This window comes from Pristiophorus japonicus, chromosome 9 (genome assembly GCF_044704955.1).
Source record: "Pristiophorus japonicus isolate sPriJap1 chromosome 9, sPriJap1.hap1, whole genome shotgun sequence".
NCBI lineage: Eukaryota > Metazoa > Chordata > Chondrichthyes > Pristiophoridae > Pristiophorus > Pristiophorus japonicus.
Window position 1 is genome coordinate 51,104,195 of NC_091985.1, and position 18,533 is coordinate 51,122,727.

An 18,533-nucleotide genomic window follows, 5' to 3' on the forward strand; every position below is an offset into this window, starting at 1 on the left:
ACAGTAGCCTTCAAGCAGCGTTGTTGCAAGCACTGCGGACACATTAAGGAGGAACACTAGGCGTGGGAAAGAGGAAAAGGGAAAGGGAAAGGGTGGGAAATGTGCGACTAAGCCCCAATAAAGACTTTGCCCACCATGGCCAGATGTCCACATCCTGTAAATATAATTGCACATATTTCACTGCTGATGTTTGATGTCTGTTATTTGTGGAAGGGTCTTGGCATAATATGGTTCATGGGGGCTGGTTTTGTATTTCAGATGGGAGGGGCGTTTGTATATATATTCATGAAGTTGCTTGTGTGTTATGCTGTTTCAAGGGGCATTTGTTACATTCTTTATTAATTGCTGGTGAAGGGTTATTGGTGTGCTGCTTGAGGGCACACTCCTGTTAGAGATAATAAAATGTTGATTTGACTGTTTGCATTGCCGCCATGTGTATTAATTGACAATTTCGCAGAGCTGCGCCATGAGCCTAGCACATAGCGATGTGACGATGAGGCCCAGTCATCATCTGGTCGTTGATTCAACGGAATCGATGCAGGATGAGACGCTGACGTGTGGCCCTTTCAGCGGCAGAATTGGCACAATGCCTCCTCGTCTGCCTCGCCATACTGTGCATCGTCATGCTTTTCTTCCTCTTCCTCCTCCTGAGGTGGAGCTGCAATCCCTAGTGGCAATGCCTGGTCCCTCATGATGGCCAGGTTGTGCAGCATGCAGCAGACCACAATGAAGAGTGAGACTTGATCAGGGGAGTACTGATGGCTACGTCCAGAGTGGTTAAGGCATGGGAAACGCTGCTTTAGCACCCCAATAGTCTGCTCTGAGGTTCCGTTCGGGTGGCCACATGGCTCTCGTTGTACCAATGCTCAGTATGGGTGTTGGGATTGCAGAGGGGTGTCATGAGCCAGGTCGCTAGACCATAGTCTTTGTTGCCAAGCAGCCAGCTGCAACCCTCATGTGGTGGCTGGAAGAGTCGTGGCACAGTGCTCTCCCACAGGATGAAAGCATCGTGTGTGCTGCCAGGATAGTGGGCATTCACACTGAGGATGTGCTGCGTATGGTCGCACACCAACTGTACATTGAGAGTGTGGTAGCCTGGAGGTTGCGAAACACCTCCGCATTCTGGTGTGGTGCACGCAATGCCACGTGGGTGCAATCAATGGCGCCCTGAACCTTTGGAAAGCCCGCTATTATGGCAAACCCACATGACCGTTCCACCTGTTCCTCCCTTGCCATGGGAAAGTCAAGTAGTCCATTCTCCTGTAGTACAGAGTGTCTGTGACATTATGGATGCAGCAATGAGCAGCAAATTGCGACATGCTGCAGATGTTCCCTGTGTAGCCTGGAAGGAGCCGGGGACATAGAAACTGAGCGCCAGTGACCTTTACTGCGACGGACAGTGAAGTCCTGGTCCCGATAGCAGCCTCTAGCTCTGGCTGCAGGAGATGGCACAGCTTGGTGACTACCTCCTTGCGGAACTGCAGCCTTCTAACGCACTCAGACATGTCTAGGTACAAGTGCTAACCCGTGGGGGGCAAGGCCTCCTGCCCCGACATCTATGGGGTCTTCTCATTCGTGGCCCCACATTCCCAATCTCCCTTCTCTGTAAACACCGCCTATCAATTGCTTGGAGGAGGCGAAGGTGGCATGTTAGCATTGCATCCATCTAAATACACACTGGAAATCGCTACTTAACTGTAACTATGAAGACAATTGCCACAGCAATCTCAGAAATACACGCACTGTGCTATGTGGAAACGTAGCACTCAGTGTGACCTCTGAGGAACCCGGTTGCTCACCTCTTTAAATACCCTCCCGGCATTGCCCAAAGCAGCTGGGACCGCCTGCTTTCTCTGGTGTGTTCAGTGGCTATCGGCAAGTGAGGCGCACAAACCGAAGTTTGCATCCGGGACACTAGCGGGGTATTGCACGTGTTCTGACGTCATGATCTGGCTGGCATTAGATGGCAAGGTGATAACTGTTAGCGCTGCCGGTAAAAATGAATTGAATTTTCCAGGCGTCACTAAAATCTTTGCGACCGGGCGTTAAGCCATGAGCGACGCTTTACCGCCACTCCGCGGCGCGAACAGGAGGCGATACCCAACTAAATTTCACGCCCATTATCTCACACTCAGTGTTAACTACCATTTCAACAGCAGTTAAAGACTGCACCAACTTCCATCATTAGAAATTTCAACAGTAATTGAAGATTATCGTCAACAGGTGACCATAAACTCCTAACCCTGCCTTCCCCTTGTTTGGCCTACAGCCACCTGGTAGTGTTACCCAATGGTCCACAGTCAACTAAATACCAGTGACTGTGTACTTGGTCATGTGCTAACTCCCCTCAGACATTTTGTTACCTGAAAAGTACTGCAATAGTGTAAATTGTTGTATTTATGTGATTGCTGTGTGATTATATGTACCTTGACTTAAATAAATATATGATCTTAAAACCTGTAATTGGTTTTAAATTCCAGAAACACTACACAACTTGGTGTAATAGAACAAGCACATGGGGTTTAAAGGCATAGTGGTAGCCAATCTCACCTGTTGTATTACACATATTAACAGCCACAGCATTCCGGAGTTTGCTTGTATATCTTAGTAACCCGGACAGTGGCACACGCTGATCATCCTGGTAGGCCGTGATGAATACAGAAGGGTATTTCTGGAAAACCAACCAAGAGTGTTGAAATCTTAATTCTTGCTTAGATTACACTTTCAGAAAAATGAAAGAAATTCCCAAGCTATTTTATTTTAAATTTCAAAGTGTCAACAAGCAAAACGTTATCTGCAATACCATTGTGACGGTGGTTATCATAATATCCCAAAACTGAAGTTAAAAAGATATATTTTGAACTGGTGGTCCATAACTTCACTAAGTATCAGGGAAGCGAAATGTTTGAAAGAGCCATTAAGATCAACGGTGTGAGGGAGCTGTATTCATACAACAGCTCTACAGTAGAAGCGCTCTAACTGATGAGTGTATCTATGCTGATAATTGAGCTGCCTTCCAGCATCAGGCTCAGTAACACGTCCAAGGCAGGACCACTGCTGATGTCACATTTTTAAGAAAACAAAACACAATTTTGTGTTCCTCATGTTTGTGCTGGAAAATGGAATGGTTTCACATCACAGACAACCCGGGGCTGATTTTAAGTTTCACTGGCAAGTGGAAAACTGGCGGTAGCAGATCGGCCACCCATTATACACCCCGCCTGATTTTTAGTGTCAATTTGTGCTGTGGGTCCATGTCCAAAAGGAACTGAAGCGAGACTATCCATTTCACATAGGATCCTTAAAGTAAATGGAGAAAGGCAGGTCAGGTGGAGGACGGAGGGAATAGTAAAGGAAGGCTATCTTCTTGCATTACACCTTCATCCTATTAGCACGGGCTAGATAAAAACATAGGACCCAGAGGTGAGAGGCTCATGTCTAACCCACTGTATTACGCATTTTCATTTCCAAATCTGCAGATGACACAAAACTTGGAAGTACGTTAAATTTCATCTGCCACATGTTTACCCATTCCACAAGCCTTTTTATGTCCTCCTGAAGTCTATCACTATACTTCCAAGTTTTATGTCATCTGCAGATTTGGAAATGGTGCTCTGTACACCCAAGTCCAAGTCATTGATAAGCCTTAACCGCAGGAATATCTCTGTGGTTATCTTACTGCGGTGCAGCTATCAAACTGAGTTAGTGGTCAGTCCCAAAACATTCACCTTTTTATTATTACTTTATACTTGTCCTTCTTTTACACCCTACATTGTACCTTGAAAGACACAATTAAGGCTGCTATTTAGTCAACCACTAGAAAGTGCCTGATTGGCTAAAGCTGATATACCATTAATGGAGGAATTCGCTGCTTATTCCAGCACACTTGCCTTTGAAGTGGAGGGAAGGGAGAAGAGTCACATGTCAGCTGAGAAAAGGATTTGAGTGCAAACTTTCAAAGTAAGTTTGCCTCTTAAGTTACTGAACTGAATCTTCAGCAAAGTTACACTTTAAGACCCAGTAAACTCGTAACCTTACAAACAACTAAAATTACCTGTGGCTTAATATTCTGATACGGACAATAGGCTTGAATGTATTTGAAAAGATTTTGGTCAGACAAAGGATCTCCCCACTCTTCTTGCTCTTCAATGGTGAGCGGTAATGATGGATCCAGCATGGTGTTGAGAACATCAAGGAAAGGAGCCTGTGAAGCAAAAAATCTGATCCACTCAGCAGTTTATTGAGATTATTACAAGCTATGATTATCGTGAAAAGAACACTGTTCAAAAAAAGTGGAATGTATAAAAACCCTCTATTTTTCTCTCTTTTCTATTGATAAAGGTCTCCACGGGCCATACATAAAGGCCTGTGACAGACAGAGTGGTTTGATAGGCAACAGCCAACTATTGGCAGGCAAACAATGTCCAGGACTGACTCAATGAGAGACTCTACAGAAGTGCAAATAAATCAGGAAACCAATAAAAGGGGGAACAAATCTCGGTTCTTTCTCACCATTGCATGATCAGTACTCGCAAATGCTGCACCAGTACACCATCTTACACAATAGTGTCAGGCAATTGCTGGGTGTTTCAAATGTGAAAATGTTAAGTTCTCCAGAACTAACCAGTCTTGTCTTGATTAGTGACAAGGAAAAGAAAAAGCAGATGCAGCAACTGACCAACAATCTCCAGTATTTTTCCTTCAGTGTGTGACCAACCCTTTCTCCATTACTTTACTCATATGGCTGAATCATGAATGGATTTGGGCTTTAGCACACACATGGTGAGTCATAATGTTATTCCTGTCATCTAAAGGTTTTAATAGATTTTGATACAAGAAAAACTTTGATAAGACTTAACTTCACAATTTCCACTTACTTGCACGTTCCATTTACACAGCCTCAACAGATGGGAAATAGCACAAATTGTTTTTTAAATGTATTTTCATTGATGGACTGAGGACATCATTCCACTTATGGAAGTTGCCAACACATGCTGGGGCACTGTAGTAATATGAAATAGTTTTGGCCATTATACAGTATCTCTCCCTACAACAGGAAGAGAGACATATGTAGGCCAGTTAGGGGTAAGATTGGGAGCATTAGAGAGCCAACTGATGGAGAAAGAAAGCATTTATTTGCACATCTAGTTACATGCTATTTTGTAGCACTCTTGCTTCTGAGTTAGAAGGTTATAGGTTCAAGTCCCACTCCAGAGACTTGAGCACAAAAATCTAGGCTAACACTCCAGTGTAGTACTGAGGGAGTGCTGCACTATCAGAGATGCCTTCTTTCGGATGAGACATTAAACCCAAGGTGGATGCAAAAGACCCAATCACACTATTTCGAAGAGGAGCAGGGGAGTTATCCCTGGTGTCCTGGCCAATATTTATCCCTCAATCAACATCACTATAACAGATTATTTGGTTATCACATTTGCGAGCTTGTTGTGCGTAAATTGGCTGCCGCGTTTCCTACATTACTGGTCTACGACCCTGTGGCCCAGTGTAGACCAGCAGTGGGGTTGTGGCCCAGGAACAGTACAGCACCAGCCAACAGTGAGTTCACAAGGTCACCATTGCGTCCTATGAAATCCAGGGAGAGAGGTCCTGCGGGAAGGAGGACAGTAGAAGTATGCATGTGTATGAACTAGGCCCATACAGCAGAGCCTGGTCTCCAGTTGTCTTGAATCCCCTTGCCTCTGGACCAGGACCTTGCACTGTACGTCTGGCTTGATACAAATGTTACGACAAATATGTCCTTACAGCTGTACCCTGTAGCCCAACCAGGCCTCAGACCACCTACCACCAAGGGCGCTACCCAGCGCCGAGTTTGCGACCAATATCTCGCCATAGGCAACTAGGCCAAAATGGTGAGCCAGACTCACACCTGAAGAAAAGTTACTTGAGCAAGGTACAGCTGGGTACACTAAAGAAGGAACTTGCATTTATGTTGTGCCTTTAACATCTTCAGGATGTCAAAAAATGCCTCACAGCCAACGAATTTATTTTCAACTGTAGTGACAAATGCGGTAGCCAATTTGCACACAGCAAGGTTTCACAAACAAAATGAGATTAAATGATCTGCTAATCCATTTTCTCAGAGGTGTTCGAATTAGGGATAAATTTTAGTGAGGACACCTGGACAACTGTCCATCTCTTCTTCAGATAGTGCCACGGGATCATTCATGTCCACCTGAACGGGCAAACTGGGCTCAGTTTAACGTCTCGTCTGAAAGACAGCCCTTCTGGCAGTGCATTGCCTCAATACTGAACTGATTGTCAACCTAGATTGTGTGCTCAAGTAACTGGAGTTAAGGTAAACCCATGACCTTTTGACTTAGAGGTGAGCCAAATGACACTGCCCATAGAACTGTACCCCTGCTGAATTCAATCCATTCAGGAGTGAGTGGCAAAAAAAGATATACTTCATTTTTGGTAGAGGGACTGTTGCTTTGAGTTTGTAATTTTATTTTGTTCAATTAATAATTCAATATTTAATGCAATGGTACTAAATATTCAACTGAAAATAGTCAACACTCTTAAAACCACAAAATATAGAAGGGTTTTACTATAAAAAGGCCACAGAATGGTGAATTTCAGTTAACATCTATCTAAATAATGTATTAAAAATTTTACAAAGTACACACTCCCTGCACTTGCATCACTCTATATCCATCACAGCTGGAAATTAGATGACACTGCATTCGTTTAGCTGCTTCTGCCTCTTCCCTTCCTTCCCCTGGCCCACCGGGTCAAACTTCCTCGAAGGAAGCCCCTGCCCTAGCTCTGACCTCACATCTTTCTCCAGTTTCTCTCCGATCTCCCCTCATACCCTTTCCGAGCTCATCCTGTCCAGGAGATGCACTTCCTGCTCCCTTGACCCTATTCCCACCAAACTGCTCAACACCCAATTTCCTTTTCTGGCTCCTATGTTAGCTGACATTGTTAACGGTTCTCTCTCCTCAGGTACTGTTCCCCTCTCCCTCAAATCTGCCGTCATCACCCCTCTCCTTAAAAAAACAACTCTCGACCCTCCACCCTTGCAAACCACCGCCCCTTCTCCAATCTTCCTTTCCTCTCCAAAGTCCTTGAACGCGTTGTCGTCTCCCAAATCCGTGACCATTTTCCCCCACAATTCCATTTTTGAATCCCTCCAATCTGGTTTCCGCCCCTGCCACACTACCGAAACGGCTCTTGTCAAAGTCACAAATGACATCCTTTGCGACTGTGACAAAGGCAATCAATCCCTCCTCGTCCTTCTGGACTTCTCTGCAGCCTTTGACACAGGTGACCACTATATCGTACTCCATCGCCTCTCCTCCGTTGTCCAGCTGGGTGAGACTGCACTTGCCTGGTTCCATTCTTATCTATCTAATCGTAGTCAGAGAATCACCTGCAATGGCTTCTCTTCCTGACCCAGCATTGTTACCTCTGGTGTCCTACAATGATCTATCTTTGGCCCTCTCCTATTTCTCATCTACATGTTGCCCCTTGGTGACTCCATCTGAAAACACAGCATCAGTTTCCACATGTAAGAGGAGGCAGCAGGCTTGGGAAAGGGGCATGAGTAGCAGATCGGCCAACATTCGCAGGTGGGCATATGAAGTACAGTGGCAGAGGGAGCAAGGAAACAATAGTGCAAGGCCCATGGCACTAGGTGGAGGAGAATGACTGCAAAGCAATGCTGAAGCCCAAAGTAACAGGCACAGTAAGGGGTGGCAGCCAAATCAGTAACAACCGAAACAGCAGCAGCAAGGCAGGGGAATGGACTTGCAACTCAGACCGAAGGTGGCGGCGAAGTCGAACAGCAAGTGGGAAGACGAGTTGCCGAGGCCCGAGGAGTGATGAAGGCCGGGGGGGGGGGGGACGGCAGCAGAAGGGGCAAGGGGAGACCAGAACATGCTGGCTGCATTGGAGACTGGGAGGGGATTTATGCAACAACAACTTGTATTTATATAGTGCCTTTAACGTAGTGAAACGCCCTAAGGCACTTCACAGGAGTATTATGAGATAATAAATTTGACGCCGAGCTACATAAGTAGAAATTAGCACAGGTGACCAAAAGCTTGGTCAAAGAGGTATGTTTTAAGGAGCAGCATGAAGGAGGAAAGAGAGGCAGGGAGTTCCAGAGCTTGGGGCCTATGCAACAGAAGACACGGCCACCAATGGTTGAGCGATTATAATCAGGGATGCTCAAGAGGGCACAATTAGAGGAGCACAGACATCTCGTTGGGGGTTGTGGGGCTGGAGGAGATTACAGAGATAGGGAGGGGCGAGCCATGGAGGGATCTGAAAATAAGGATGAGAATTTTGAAATTGAGGCTTTGCTTAACCAGAAGCCAATGTAGGTCAGCGAACATAGGGGTGATGGATGAGCAGACTTGGAGAGAGTTGGGACATGGACAGCTGAGTTTTGGATCACCTGTAGTTTACGTAGGGTAGAATGTGGGAGGCCAGCCAGGAGTGCGTTGGAATAGTCAAGTCTAGAGGTAACAAAGGCATGGATGAGGGAGTCAGCAGTGGATGAGCTGAGGCAAGGGTGGAAACGGGCATTGTTACGGAGGTGGAAATAGGTGGTCTTCGTTATGCTGCGATATGTGGTCGAAAGCTCATTTAAGGGTCAAATATAACACCAAGATTGCGAACAGTCTCAAACAGAAGTTGGAAAGAGGGATGGAGTCAGTGGCTAAGGAACGGAATTTGTGACGGGGATTGAAAACAATGGTTTCAGTCTTCCCAATAAAAAATTTCTGCTCATCCAGAACTGGATGTCGGACAGGCAGTCTGACAATTTAGAGAAATGGTAGTGAGATAGAGCTGGGAAACCTGTAGATTGTTTTTTAAAGCATACATTGTACTTGTAATGTATTCGCTGACTGTATCGGGGAGCAATGGTGGCTGGATGCTTTGTGGTAATGATAGTTCTAGGGGATGGGACAGGAACAGTAATGGGAAGTAGGAAAAGAGGCAGAAAGAGAGGACAGTCATGAATGGGGAATTGAAGGCGTGGAGTGAAATTGTTGAAAGGGAAATGAATGAGAATAGGGATGGGAGGACACTAGGTGTGAGTAGATATGAAGGGAGGGTACAGGCCGAAGAGAGATGGGTGAGGCTGGAGGGAGAGGTTGTAGTGCCACCACTTCCTTTGCTTTTCACTGATATCCTGGGCCCTGCGACCAACCACTTATCACCCGAAAGCCATTTTGTCATCTTTGCTGGGCCACTCGCATCACCCAGATCCAAAATCTGCCCATAGTCCTGATCAGATCCCTTCACCGGGCTTGTTAAACGACCAGCATCCGCACCTCTCACTAACTAAAGAAAAGAGAGAGAAAGCAAAAGAAAAAAGAACCAGCAAAGATCAGAGAGACAGTGAAAACCAGAAAAGGGAGGGGAAGAAAGAGAGTCGTACAAGAGAAAGAAAGAAAATATACCGGCAACACAAATACAACAGAGACAGTGACTTATCATTAGCAATGCCACAGGAGACCCGATAGCATTTGATACTAGTTCATTATCTGGACAATATTTTTCAAATTAACAGTTAAAAAGAGTTACTTATATTTTCCAACTTACTCGTAAAACAACAGCTCTGACAAGATCAGGTGATGCATTGCACAAGCTCCCTGCCAGGACTCCACCTGCACTGTTTGATGAGAGAGCCGTGCGCCTTGGGTTTGAATATCGCATTGTGTGCAAGTGGCATAGACAAGCCCGTAAATCGTCTAGGCCTACGTGCTTCTTGTTCAACCGACCTGCTTTGTGCCACCTTAAACCCAACTCTCCGCCACCTCTGGCATGGAAAATAAAATATATTCAAGCAAATGTTAGAATCAAATCAGTACAATATACAGGAATGTGACCTTTACTTAATTAAGGAAAAATCTTCCAAACATTGTTCGAATTTTAAAAAAGGATCGCCATTCCTCCAAACTGAATGAAATACTTGAAACCATAAACAAGTTTATTACAGGAGCAATTTTTTGTCCCCTCTCCATTTTCTAAAACTGAACATTTACAACCATGTATTTTCCAGCATCATCAGCAAATACGTGCATTTATATAGTACCCATAACATAGAAAAATGCTTCAAGGTGCTTCAGAGGCATGAGGAAAAACAGATGCCAAGCCAAAGAAAATGGGGTGACCAAAAGATAGGCTCAAGGAGCATCTTAAAATGAGAGGCGGAGGGGTTTAGGGAGTGGTGAGTTGATGATTTAAACATGAGAATTTTAATTTTGCAGTGGTGGGGGTTTGGGAATCAATGTAGATCAACTAGGAATGGAAAAATGGCAGTAGGACGTGGTGTGGGATGGGAAAGAACTAAGCAGAGCTTTGAATAAGCTGAAGGTATGGAAGGATGAGAAAGGGAGGCCAGGAGAGCACAGGAATAGTCAGGTTTGGAGGTGACAAAGGCATGAATGAGAATTCAGCAGCAGATGGGCTAAGGTAGGGGTGGAGGCAGGCTTATGTTATTGAGTTAGAAGTAAGTGGTCTTCACAATGACATTTGGTCAGAAGCTCAGCTGGAAGATGGGCAGGGGGGGTCAAAAATGATGCTGAGATCCGATGGCACTATTTGAAGAAATTCAGGGAGGTTGCCGGCGTTCTGGCTCACATTTATGCCTCAAACAACATAAATAAAACAGATTAGCTTGTCATTCATCTCACTGTTGTTTGTGGGATCTTGCTGTGCACAGATTAATAGTCATGTTTCCCTACATTACAACATTGACTACACAAAAGTACTTAATTGGCTGTGAAGCAGTTTGGGACGTCGTGAGATTGATAAAGGCGCTATATAAATGCAAGTTCTTTCTTTCTTTCAAAAGTTTAGAGAACGTTGTGTGTCATCCAAGACTGGATATCCGATAAGCAGTCTGACAGTAGAGGCAGTGTTGAGAGAACAGATGGAAAGGTAGAGCGGGATATCATCAGCATTCAAGTGGAAGCTGACCCTATGCCTGTGGATGATGTTCCCAAGGGACAGCATGTAGAAAAGCAAGAGGAGGGGACCAAGTATGGATTATTCAGGGATTCTGCAGGTAGCGATGCAGGGGCAGGGGCAGGGGCAACAGAAGCCATTGATACAAATGATTTTGTTCCCACTGGATAGGCAAGAGTGGAACCAGGCAAGGACTAGACAGTGAGGGGAAATGCTGGAAGAAGCTGGTGTCATCGACTATGTCGAAGGCTATAGAGAGGCCGAGAAGGGATAATGCACCATTGTGCGGAAAAGTCTGGTGGTCTAGACCAGTACAGATTTGTTTCTCCCCTTTGTATAATTTCTATTGGTGCCACTAAGTGAAAGGAAACAGAGAGTAGTGGTGAACGGTTGTTTTTTGGACAGGAGGAAGGTACACAGTGGTGTTCCCGAGGAGTCGGTTCTGGAACCACTGCTTTTCTCGATATATATTAATGACTTGGACGTGGGTGCACAGGGCACAATTTCAAAATTTGCAGATGACACAAAACTTGGAAGTATAGGGAAGGATATTGATAAAACTTCAGGAAGACATAGACAGGCTGGTGAAATGGGCATACACATGGCGGGTGAAATTTAACGCAGAAAAGTGTGAAGTGATACATTTTGGTAGAATGAGGAGAGGACATATAAACTAAATGTTACAATCCTAAAGCGGGTGCAGGAAGAGAGAGACCTGGGGATATATGTGCACAACTCATTGAAGGTGGCTGGGCAGGTTGAGAAAGCAGTTTAAAAGGCTTACGGGATCCTGGGCTTCACAAATAGAGGTATAGAGTACAAAAGTTTGGAAATTATGATGAACCTGTATAAAACACTGGTTCGGCTCCAACTGTACTGTGTGCAATTCTGGGCACCACACTTTAGGAAGGATGTGAAGACCTTAGAGAGGGTACAGAAAAGATTTACAAGAATGATTCCAGGAATGAGGGACATCAGTTACATTGATAGACTGGAGAAGCTGGGGTTGTTCTCCTTGGAGCAGAGGAGTCTATACAGAGTAGATAGAAACTGTTCCCATTGGCAGAAGGGTCGAGAATCAGAGGGCACGGATTTAAGGTGATTGGCAAAAGATCTAAAGGTGACGACAGAAAAAGCTTCTTTTTTTTTTTACGCAGAGTGGTTAAGATCTGGAACGCACTGCCTGAAAGGGTTGTGGAAACAGACTCGATCTGATCTTTCAAAAGGGAGTTGGACAATTATCTGAAGGAAAATAAATTGCAGGGCTACAGGGAAAGGGCAGGGGAGTGGGACTAGCTGAGAGTTGGCATGGGCTCGACGGGCCAAATGGCCTTCTTCCATGCTGTAGCCATTCTATGATTCATGCTTTCATTTGGTAGATGCACTGTGTAAGCTATGTAAACAGTGAAGATCACAGGCTGGTTCCTATTCTGCACTGAGCTAGCTTATCACATTTGTGATGGTGCTGGAGGCACTATCATTGGCCTCAGTGCCCTTGGGGTGGTTTCTGATTGTGATCCAGAGACCCCTGCGAGAAACTGTAAGGATGGATGTCAGGTGAATCAGACAGGCACATTTTCTGTTGTGGTTACCTGAATTGGGGGAGGAGAATTTGGGGCGATTTTAACCCTGCCTGCCCAGTGTAAACCGGGCGGCCAGCAATCTGCAGTCTTCAATTTCAATTTGCTCTTCTGAGCAGGTGGGAAGGACCAACACTGGGAGTCAGGCTCTGATGAGGTACACCTATTTTAACTAATGTAACCCGACTACTATTTTAACCAGTGGCCAAAGTGGCTTTCCTGCCAGGTGAATCTGGAGAGAAGAATAGTTGGGGCCAGAAGAGGGCCAAACAGATAAGTTTTAAATCTTTATTTATTCTCCTAGTGGGGTCAGGAGGATCAGGAGTGCTCCTCTGGGCTTTATGAAGAAAGTTCAGCCGTCCTCTGTGCTGGGCTCCAGCTCTTCTGTAAGGCCCACCCAAACCCCGCTCCCCCCTCCCCCCACCCTCTTCGTGAGTAACCCAAGAGCTAGGGACACCTCCTGTAGTTCCCACTGGTAACCTAGAGATATTCCACTCCCGCCGGCCAGTCCGCTGCCACTTCCCACCAGTTTTTGGTGGGCAACTGATTGGGGGCATACAGCCGAGTCCCAGAATTAAAATCACGCAGGTTTCTTGCTGCCGTGGTCGGGGGGGTTGGGGTTTGCTTCTTGCCTCAGCCATTTCCCAGCTGGAGTTAAAATCGGAGCTTTGGTGCACATGTACCTGTTGTTAAAAGTAAGAATCTATTCCCTTTAAAAGAGTTTATTCTCACACCTGCTACCATGATTCATTAGGTACAATCACTTATTTTTGATTTAAAATGTGACTTACTTTGACGTAGGTCACTCTTTAAAAATAAACATAGCTTCATATGTTTAAAAGTTGTTGTATGCCTCACTCACTGATCCTAATTGCCACTCAACATTTCTCGAATATTCTGCTCTGTATTATCTTACAATATTTGCAATAGCACATCACTTTCCGTCCTTAAGATGGGGGAAGAGAAAACAGGAAAAGGAAAGACAAGCAGAAATGAAAACATTGAGAGAGAGAATCAAAAGATTAAACTTAATTCTCTGTTTATGAAAAGCAGTACTATTGGCCTGAATTTTAATGGGGATGTGGGATGGGAGCGGAATGGGCTCTGAAGCATCCGAGAAACCCGGAAGAACGGGTTTTCCGCAAGCCCTGCCAAATTTAACGGCAGGGTCCGATTTGCATGGGAAACCTCTGTATGCCATGCTCACTGATCGTAATTGCCACTCTAAACATTTCTCGAATATTCTGCTCTGTAATATCTTACAATATCACATCACTTTCTGTCCTTGGGATGGGGGAAGAGAAAACAGGAAAAGGAAAGACAAACAAAAATGAAATAATTAGAAAAAAGAGAATCAAAAGGTTAAACTGCATGGGAAACAGGTTGGCTGCCCACCCCTGTTAAAAATAATGAGAGGGAAGATGGATTATGAAAGTAAACTAGCACAAAATATAAAAACAGATAGTAAGAGTTTCTACAGGTACATAAAAAGGAAAAGAGTGGCTAAAGTAAATGTTGGCCGCCTAGAGGATGAGACTGGGGAATTAATAATGGAGAACAGGGAAATGGCAGAGACATTGAACAAATATTCACGGTAGAAGACGCTAAAAACATCCCAATAGTGGATAATCCAGGGGCTAGAGGGAGGGAGGAACTTAATACCTGTACAATCACTATCACTAAAGAAGTAGTACTCGGTAAAATAATGGGGCTAAAGACGGACAAGTCCCCTGGACCTGATGGCTTACATCCTAGGGTCTTAAAAGAAGTGGCTGCAGAGATAGCGGATGCATTGGTTGTAATCTACCAAAATTCCCTGGATTCTGGGGAGGTCCCAGTGGAATGGAATACCTCAAATGTAATGCCCCGATTTAAAAAAGGAGGCAGACAGAAAGCAGGAAACTATGGACCAGTAAGGCTAACATCGGTCATTGGGAAAATGCTGGACTCCATTATTAAGCAGGACATTTGGAAAAGCATAATTCAACCAAGCAGAGTCAGCATGATTTTATGAAAGTGAAATCATATTTGACAAATTTGCTGGAATTCTTTGAGGATGTAACGAGCAGGGTGGATAAAGGGGAACCAGTGGATGTGGTGTATTTGGATTTCCAGAAGGCATTTGATAAGGTGCCACATAAAAGGTTACTGCACAAGATAAAAGTTCATGGGGTTGAGGGTAACATTAGCATGGATAGAGGATTGGCTAACGAACAGAAAACAGAGAGTCGGGATAAATGGGTCATTTTCAGGCTGGCAAACAATAAACTAGTGGGGTGCCGCAGGGATTGGTGCTGGGGCCTCAACTATTCACAATCTATATTAATGACTTGGATGAAGGGACCGAGTGTAATGTAGCCATGTTTGCTGATGATAGAAAGATGGGTGGGAATGCAAATTGTGAGGAGGACACAAACAATCTGCAAAGGGATACAGACAGGCTAAGTGAGTGGGCAAAAATTTGGCAGATGGAGTATAATGTGGGAAAATGTGAGATTATCCACTTTGGCAGAAAAATAGAAAAGCAAATTATAACTTAAATGGAGAAAAATTGCAAAGTGCTGCAGTACAGAGGGACCTGGGGGTCCTTGTGCATGAAACACAAAAAAAGTTATTATGTAGGTACAGCAAGTTATCTGGAAGGCAAATGGTATGTTGGCCTTTATTGCAAGGGGGATGGAGTATACAAGCAGAGAAGTCCTGCTACAACTGTACAGGGTATTGGTGAGGCCATACCTGGAGTACAGCGCAGTTTTGGTCTCTGTATTTAAGGACAGATATACTTGCATTGGAGGCTGTTCAGAGAAGGTTCATTAGGTTGATTCCAGAGATGAGGGGGTTGACATGAAGATAGGTTGAGCCTATACTCATTGAACATACATAAGAATTAGGAACAGGAGTAGGCCATCTAGCCCCTCAAGCCTGCTCCGCCATTCAACAAGATCATGGCTGATCTGGCCATGGACTCAGCTCCACTTACCCGCCGCTCCCCATAACCCTTAATTCCCTTATTGGTTAAAATTCTATCTATCTGTGATTTGAATACATTCAATGAGCTAGCCTCAACTGCTTCCTTGGGCAGAGAATTCCACAGATTCACAACTTACTGGGAGAAGAAATTGGTTTTAAATTGGCTCCCCCGTATTTTGAGGCTGTGCCCCCTAGTTCTAGTCTCCCCGACCAGTGGAAACAACCTCTCTGCCTCTATCTTGTCTATCCCTTTCATTATTTTAAATGTTTCTATAAGATCATCCCTCATCCTTCTGAACTCCAACGAGTAAAGACCCAGTCTACTCAATCTATCATCATAAGGTAACCCCCTCATCTTCGGAATCAGCCTAGTGAATCGTCTCTGTACCTCCTCCAAAGCTAGTATATCCTTCCTTAAGTAAGGTGATCAAAACTGCACGCAGTACTCCAGGAGCGGCCTCACCAATACCCTGTACAGTTGCAGCAGGACCTCCCTGCTTTTGTACTCCATCCCTCTCGCAATGAAGGCCAACATTCCATTCGCCTTCCTGATTACCTGTTGCACCTGCAAACTAACTTTTTGGGATTCATGCACAAGGACTCCCAGGTCCCTCTGCACCGCAGCATGTTGTAATTTCTCCCCATTCAAATAATATTCCCTTTTACTGTTTTTTTTTCCCCCAAGGTGGATGACCTCACACTTTCCGACATTGTATTCCATCTGCCAAACCTTAGCCCATTCGCTTAACCTATCTAAATCTCTTTGCAGCCTCTCTGTGTCCTCTACACAACCCGCTTTCCCACTAATCTTTGTGTCATCTGCAAATTTTGTTACACTACACTCTGTCCCCTCTTCCAGGTCATCTATGTATATTGTAAACAGTTGTGGTCCCAGCACCGATCCCTGTGGCACACCACTAACCACCGATTTCCAACCCGAAAAGAACCTATTTATCCCGACTCTCTGCTTTCTGTTAGCCAGCCAATTCTCTATCCATGCTAATACATTTCCTCTGACTCCGCGTACCATTATCTTCTGCAGTAGTGGCACCTTATTGTGTGGCACCTTATCGAATGCCTTTTGGAAATCTAAATACACCACATCCATCGGTACACCTCTATCCACCATGCTCGTTATATCCTCAAAGAATTCCAGTAAATTAGTTAAACATGATTTCCCCTTCATGAATCCATGTTGCGTCTGCTTGATTGCACTATTCCTATCTAGATGTCCCGCTATTTCTTCCTTAATGATAGCTTCAAGCATTTTCCCCACTAGAGATGTTAAACTAACTGGCCTATAGTTACCTGCCTTTTGTCTGCACCCTTTTTTTTTAAAAACAGAGGCGTTACATTAGCTGCTTTCCAATCCGCCAGTACATCCCCAGAGTCCAGAGAATTTTGGTAGATTATAACGAATGCATCTGCTATAACTTCTGCCATCTCTTTTAATACCCTGGGATGCATTTCATCAGGACCAGGGGACTTGTCTACCTTGAGTCCCATTAGCCTGTCCAGCACTACCCCCCTAGTGATAGTGATTGTCTTGAGGTCCTCCCTTCCCACATTCCTGTGACCTGCAATATTTGGCATGGTTTTTGTGTCTTCCACTGTGAAGACCGAAGCAAAATAACTGTTTAAGGTCTCAGCCATTTCCACATTTCCCATTATTAAATCTCCCTTCTCATCTTCTAAGGGACCAACATTTACTTTAGTCACTCTCTTTATATATCTGTAAAAGCTTGGAGTTTAGAAGAATGAGGGGGGATCTTATCGAAACATAAAAGATAATGAGGGGGCTCGACAAGGTGGATGCAGCGAGGATATTTCCACTCATAGGGGAAACTAAAACTAGGGGACATGGTCTCAGAATAAGGGGCTGCCCATTTAAAACTGAGATGAGGAGGAATTTCTTCTCTCAGAGGGTTGTAAATCTGTGGAATTTTCTGCCCCAGAGAGCTGTGGAGGCTGGGTCATTGAATATATTTAAATTGAAGAGACAGACAGATTTTTGAGCAATAAGGGAATAAAGGGTTATGGGAAACGGGCAGGGAAGTGGAGTTGAGTCCATGATCAGGTCAGCCATGATCTTTTAAATGGCGGAACAGGCTCGAGGGGCCAAATGACCTACTCCTGCTCCTATTTCTTATATTCTTAAAACTGGAAATGGGTGGGTTAGAGACAGGTTTTTAACACTTTAACTTCCCATCTGACCCAAACCCAGCCATTCTTTTAGGTTAAAATTCCCCTCATTGTCTTTGTGAAAAGATCCCTCAGATTTCGCCTCTCTGACTGAAGTGACACTGCACCCCGCATCTTTATAAATTTGCTGAATAGAAAATCGGAAATATTTCATTTTCTGAGGAATCAAAAAGGACCAAGTTTGAGGTAATCTCTACAAACAAAATCAGTCCGTGTGACATTAAACAAAAAACAACTTACCTTCCTGCAGCCTCAAACTATAAATTATAAAATTAGAAACCTTAACTCAAAACAGTAGCATAACTTGACACTGTGACAGGCAACACCTTAACTTGATGAAATGCCAATGAAGCATGGAGACAGTACCTAACGTGACAATAGGCTAAAATCCAGCCATCTTCCAATAACACCATTTGCTCTGGTTTAAAGCCAACATTCAAATCCATGCCATAAGCTCCATAGGCATGGACCAACAAAGGTTTTTTGTTCAGTTGATTCAATGTTGTTTTATGAAAAACCACGATGGGTACCAAAGTACCATCCTGAAAATAAAAATAACGATGTAAATAATTGCTGCAATAGTTGCATTCTCAAAAGGATGTTTTCCACATTACAGTCTCATTAAAATATGTATGATAAAGTGATGAATATTTAGATAACCTACTTACACAATTAAACTTGCAGTATCAGTCATGTGATGCTACATACTCTCGAGTGACAATCTTTTCTCTTATGAGCTACCCCCCCCTCACCCCCAGCAATGCAAGTTAGAATCCTTTCAATTCTATAACTCATATAGCTCAGTACCAATTTTGGGTTAACACTGAGAATCCATTT

General features: G+C 44.3%; 1 protein-coding gene across 2 annotated transcripts in view; it reads right to left on the bottom strand.

The window, feature by feature from the left end:
• The window catches only part of prepl (prolyl endopeptidase like), an 86,462-nt gene that overhangs the window by 18,102 nt on the left and 49,827 nt on the right, over positions 1 to 18,533 (bottom strand). For both annotated transcript variants that reach the window (XM_070889349.1, XM_070889348.1), the window contains exons 9-12: positions 18,063 to 18,238; positions 9,577 to 9,793; positions 4,055 to 4,204; positions 2,551 to 2,671 (exon numbers count right to left, since the gene is read on the bottom strand). In XM_070889349.1, the coding sequence (XP_070745450.1) occupies positions 2,551 to 2,671; positions 4,055 to 4,204; positions 9,577 to 9,793; positions 18,063 to 18,238 (664 nt within the window). The remainder of the gene's footprint in view (positions 1 to 2,550; positions 2,672 to 4,054; positions 4,205 to 9,576; positions 9,794 to 18,062; positions 18,239 to 18,533) is intronic.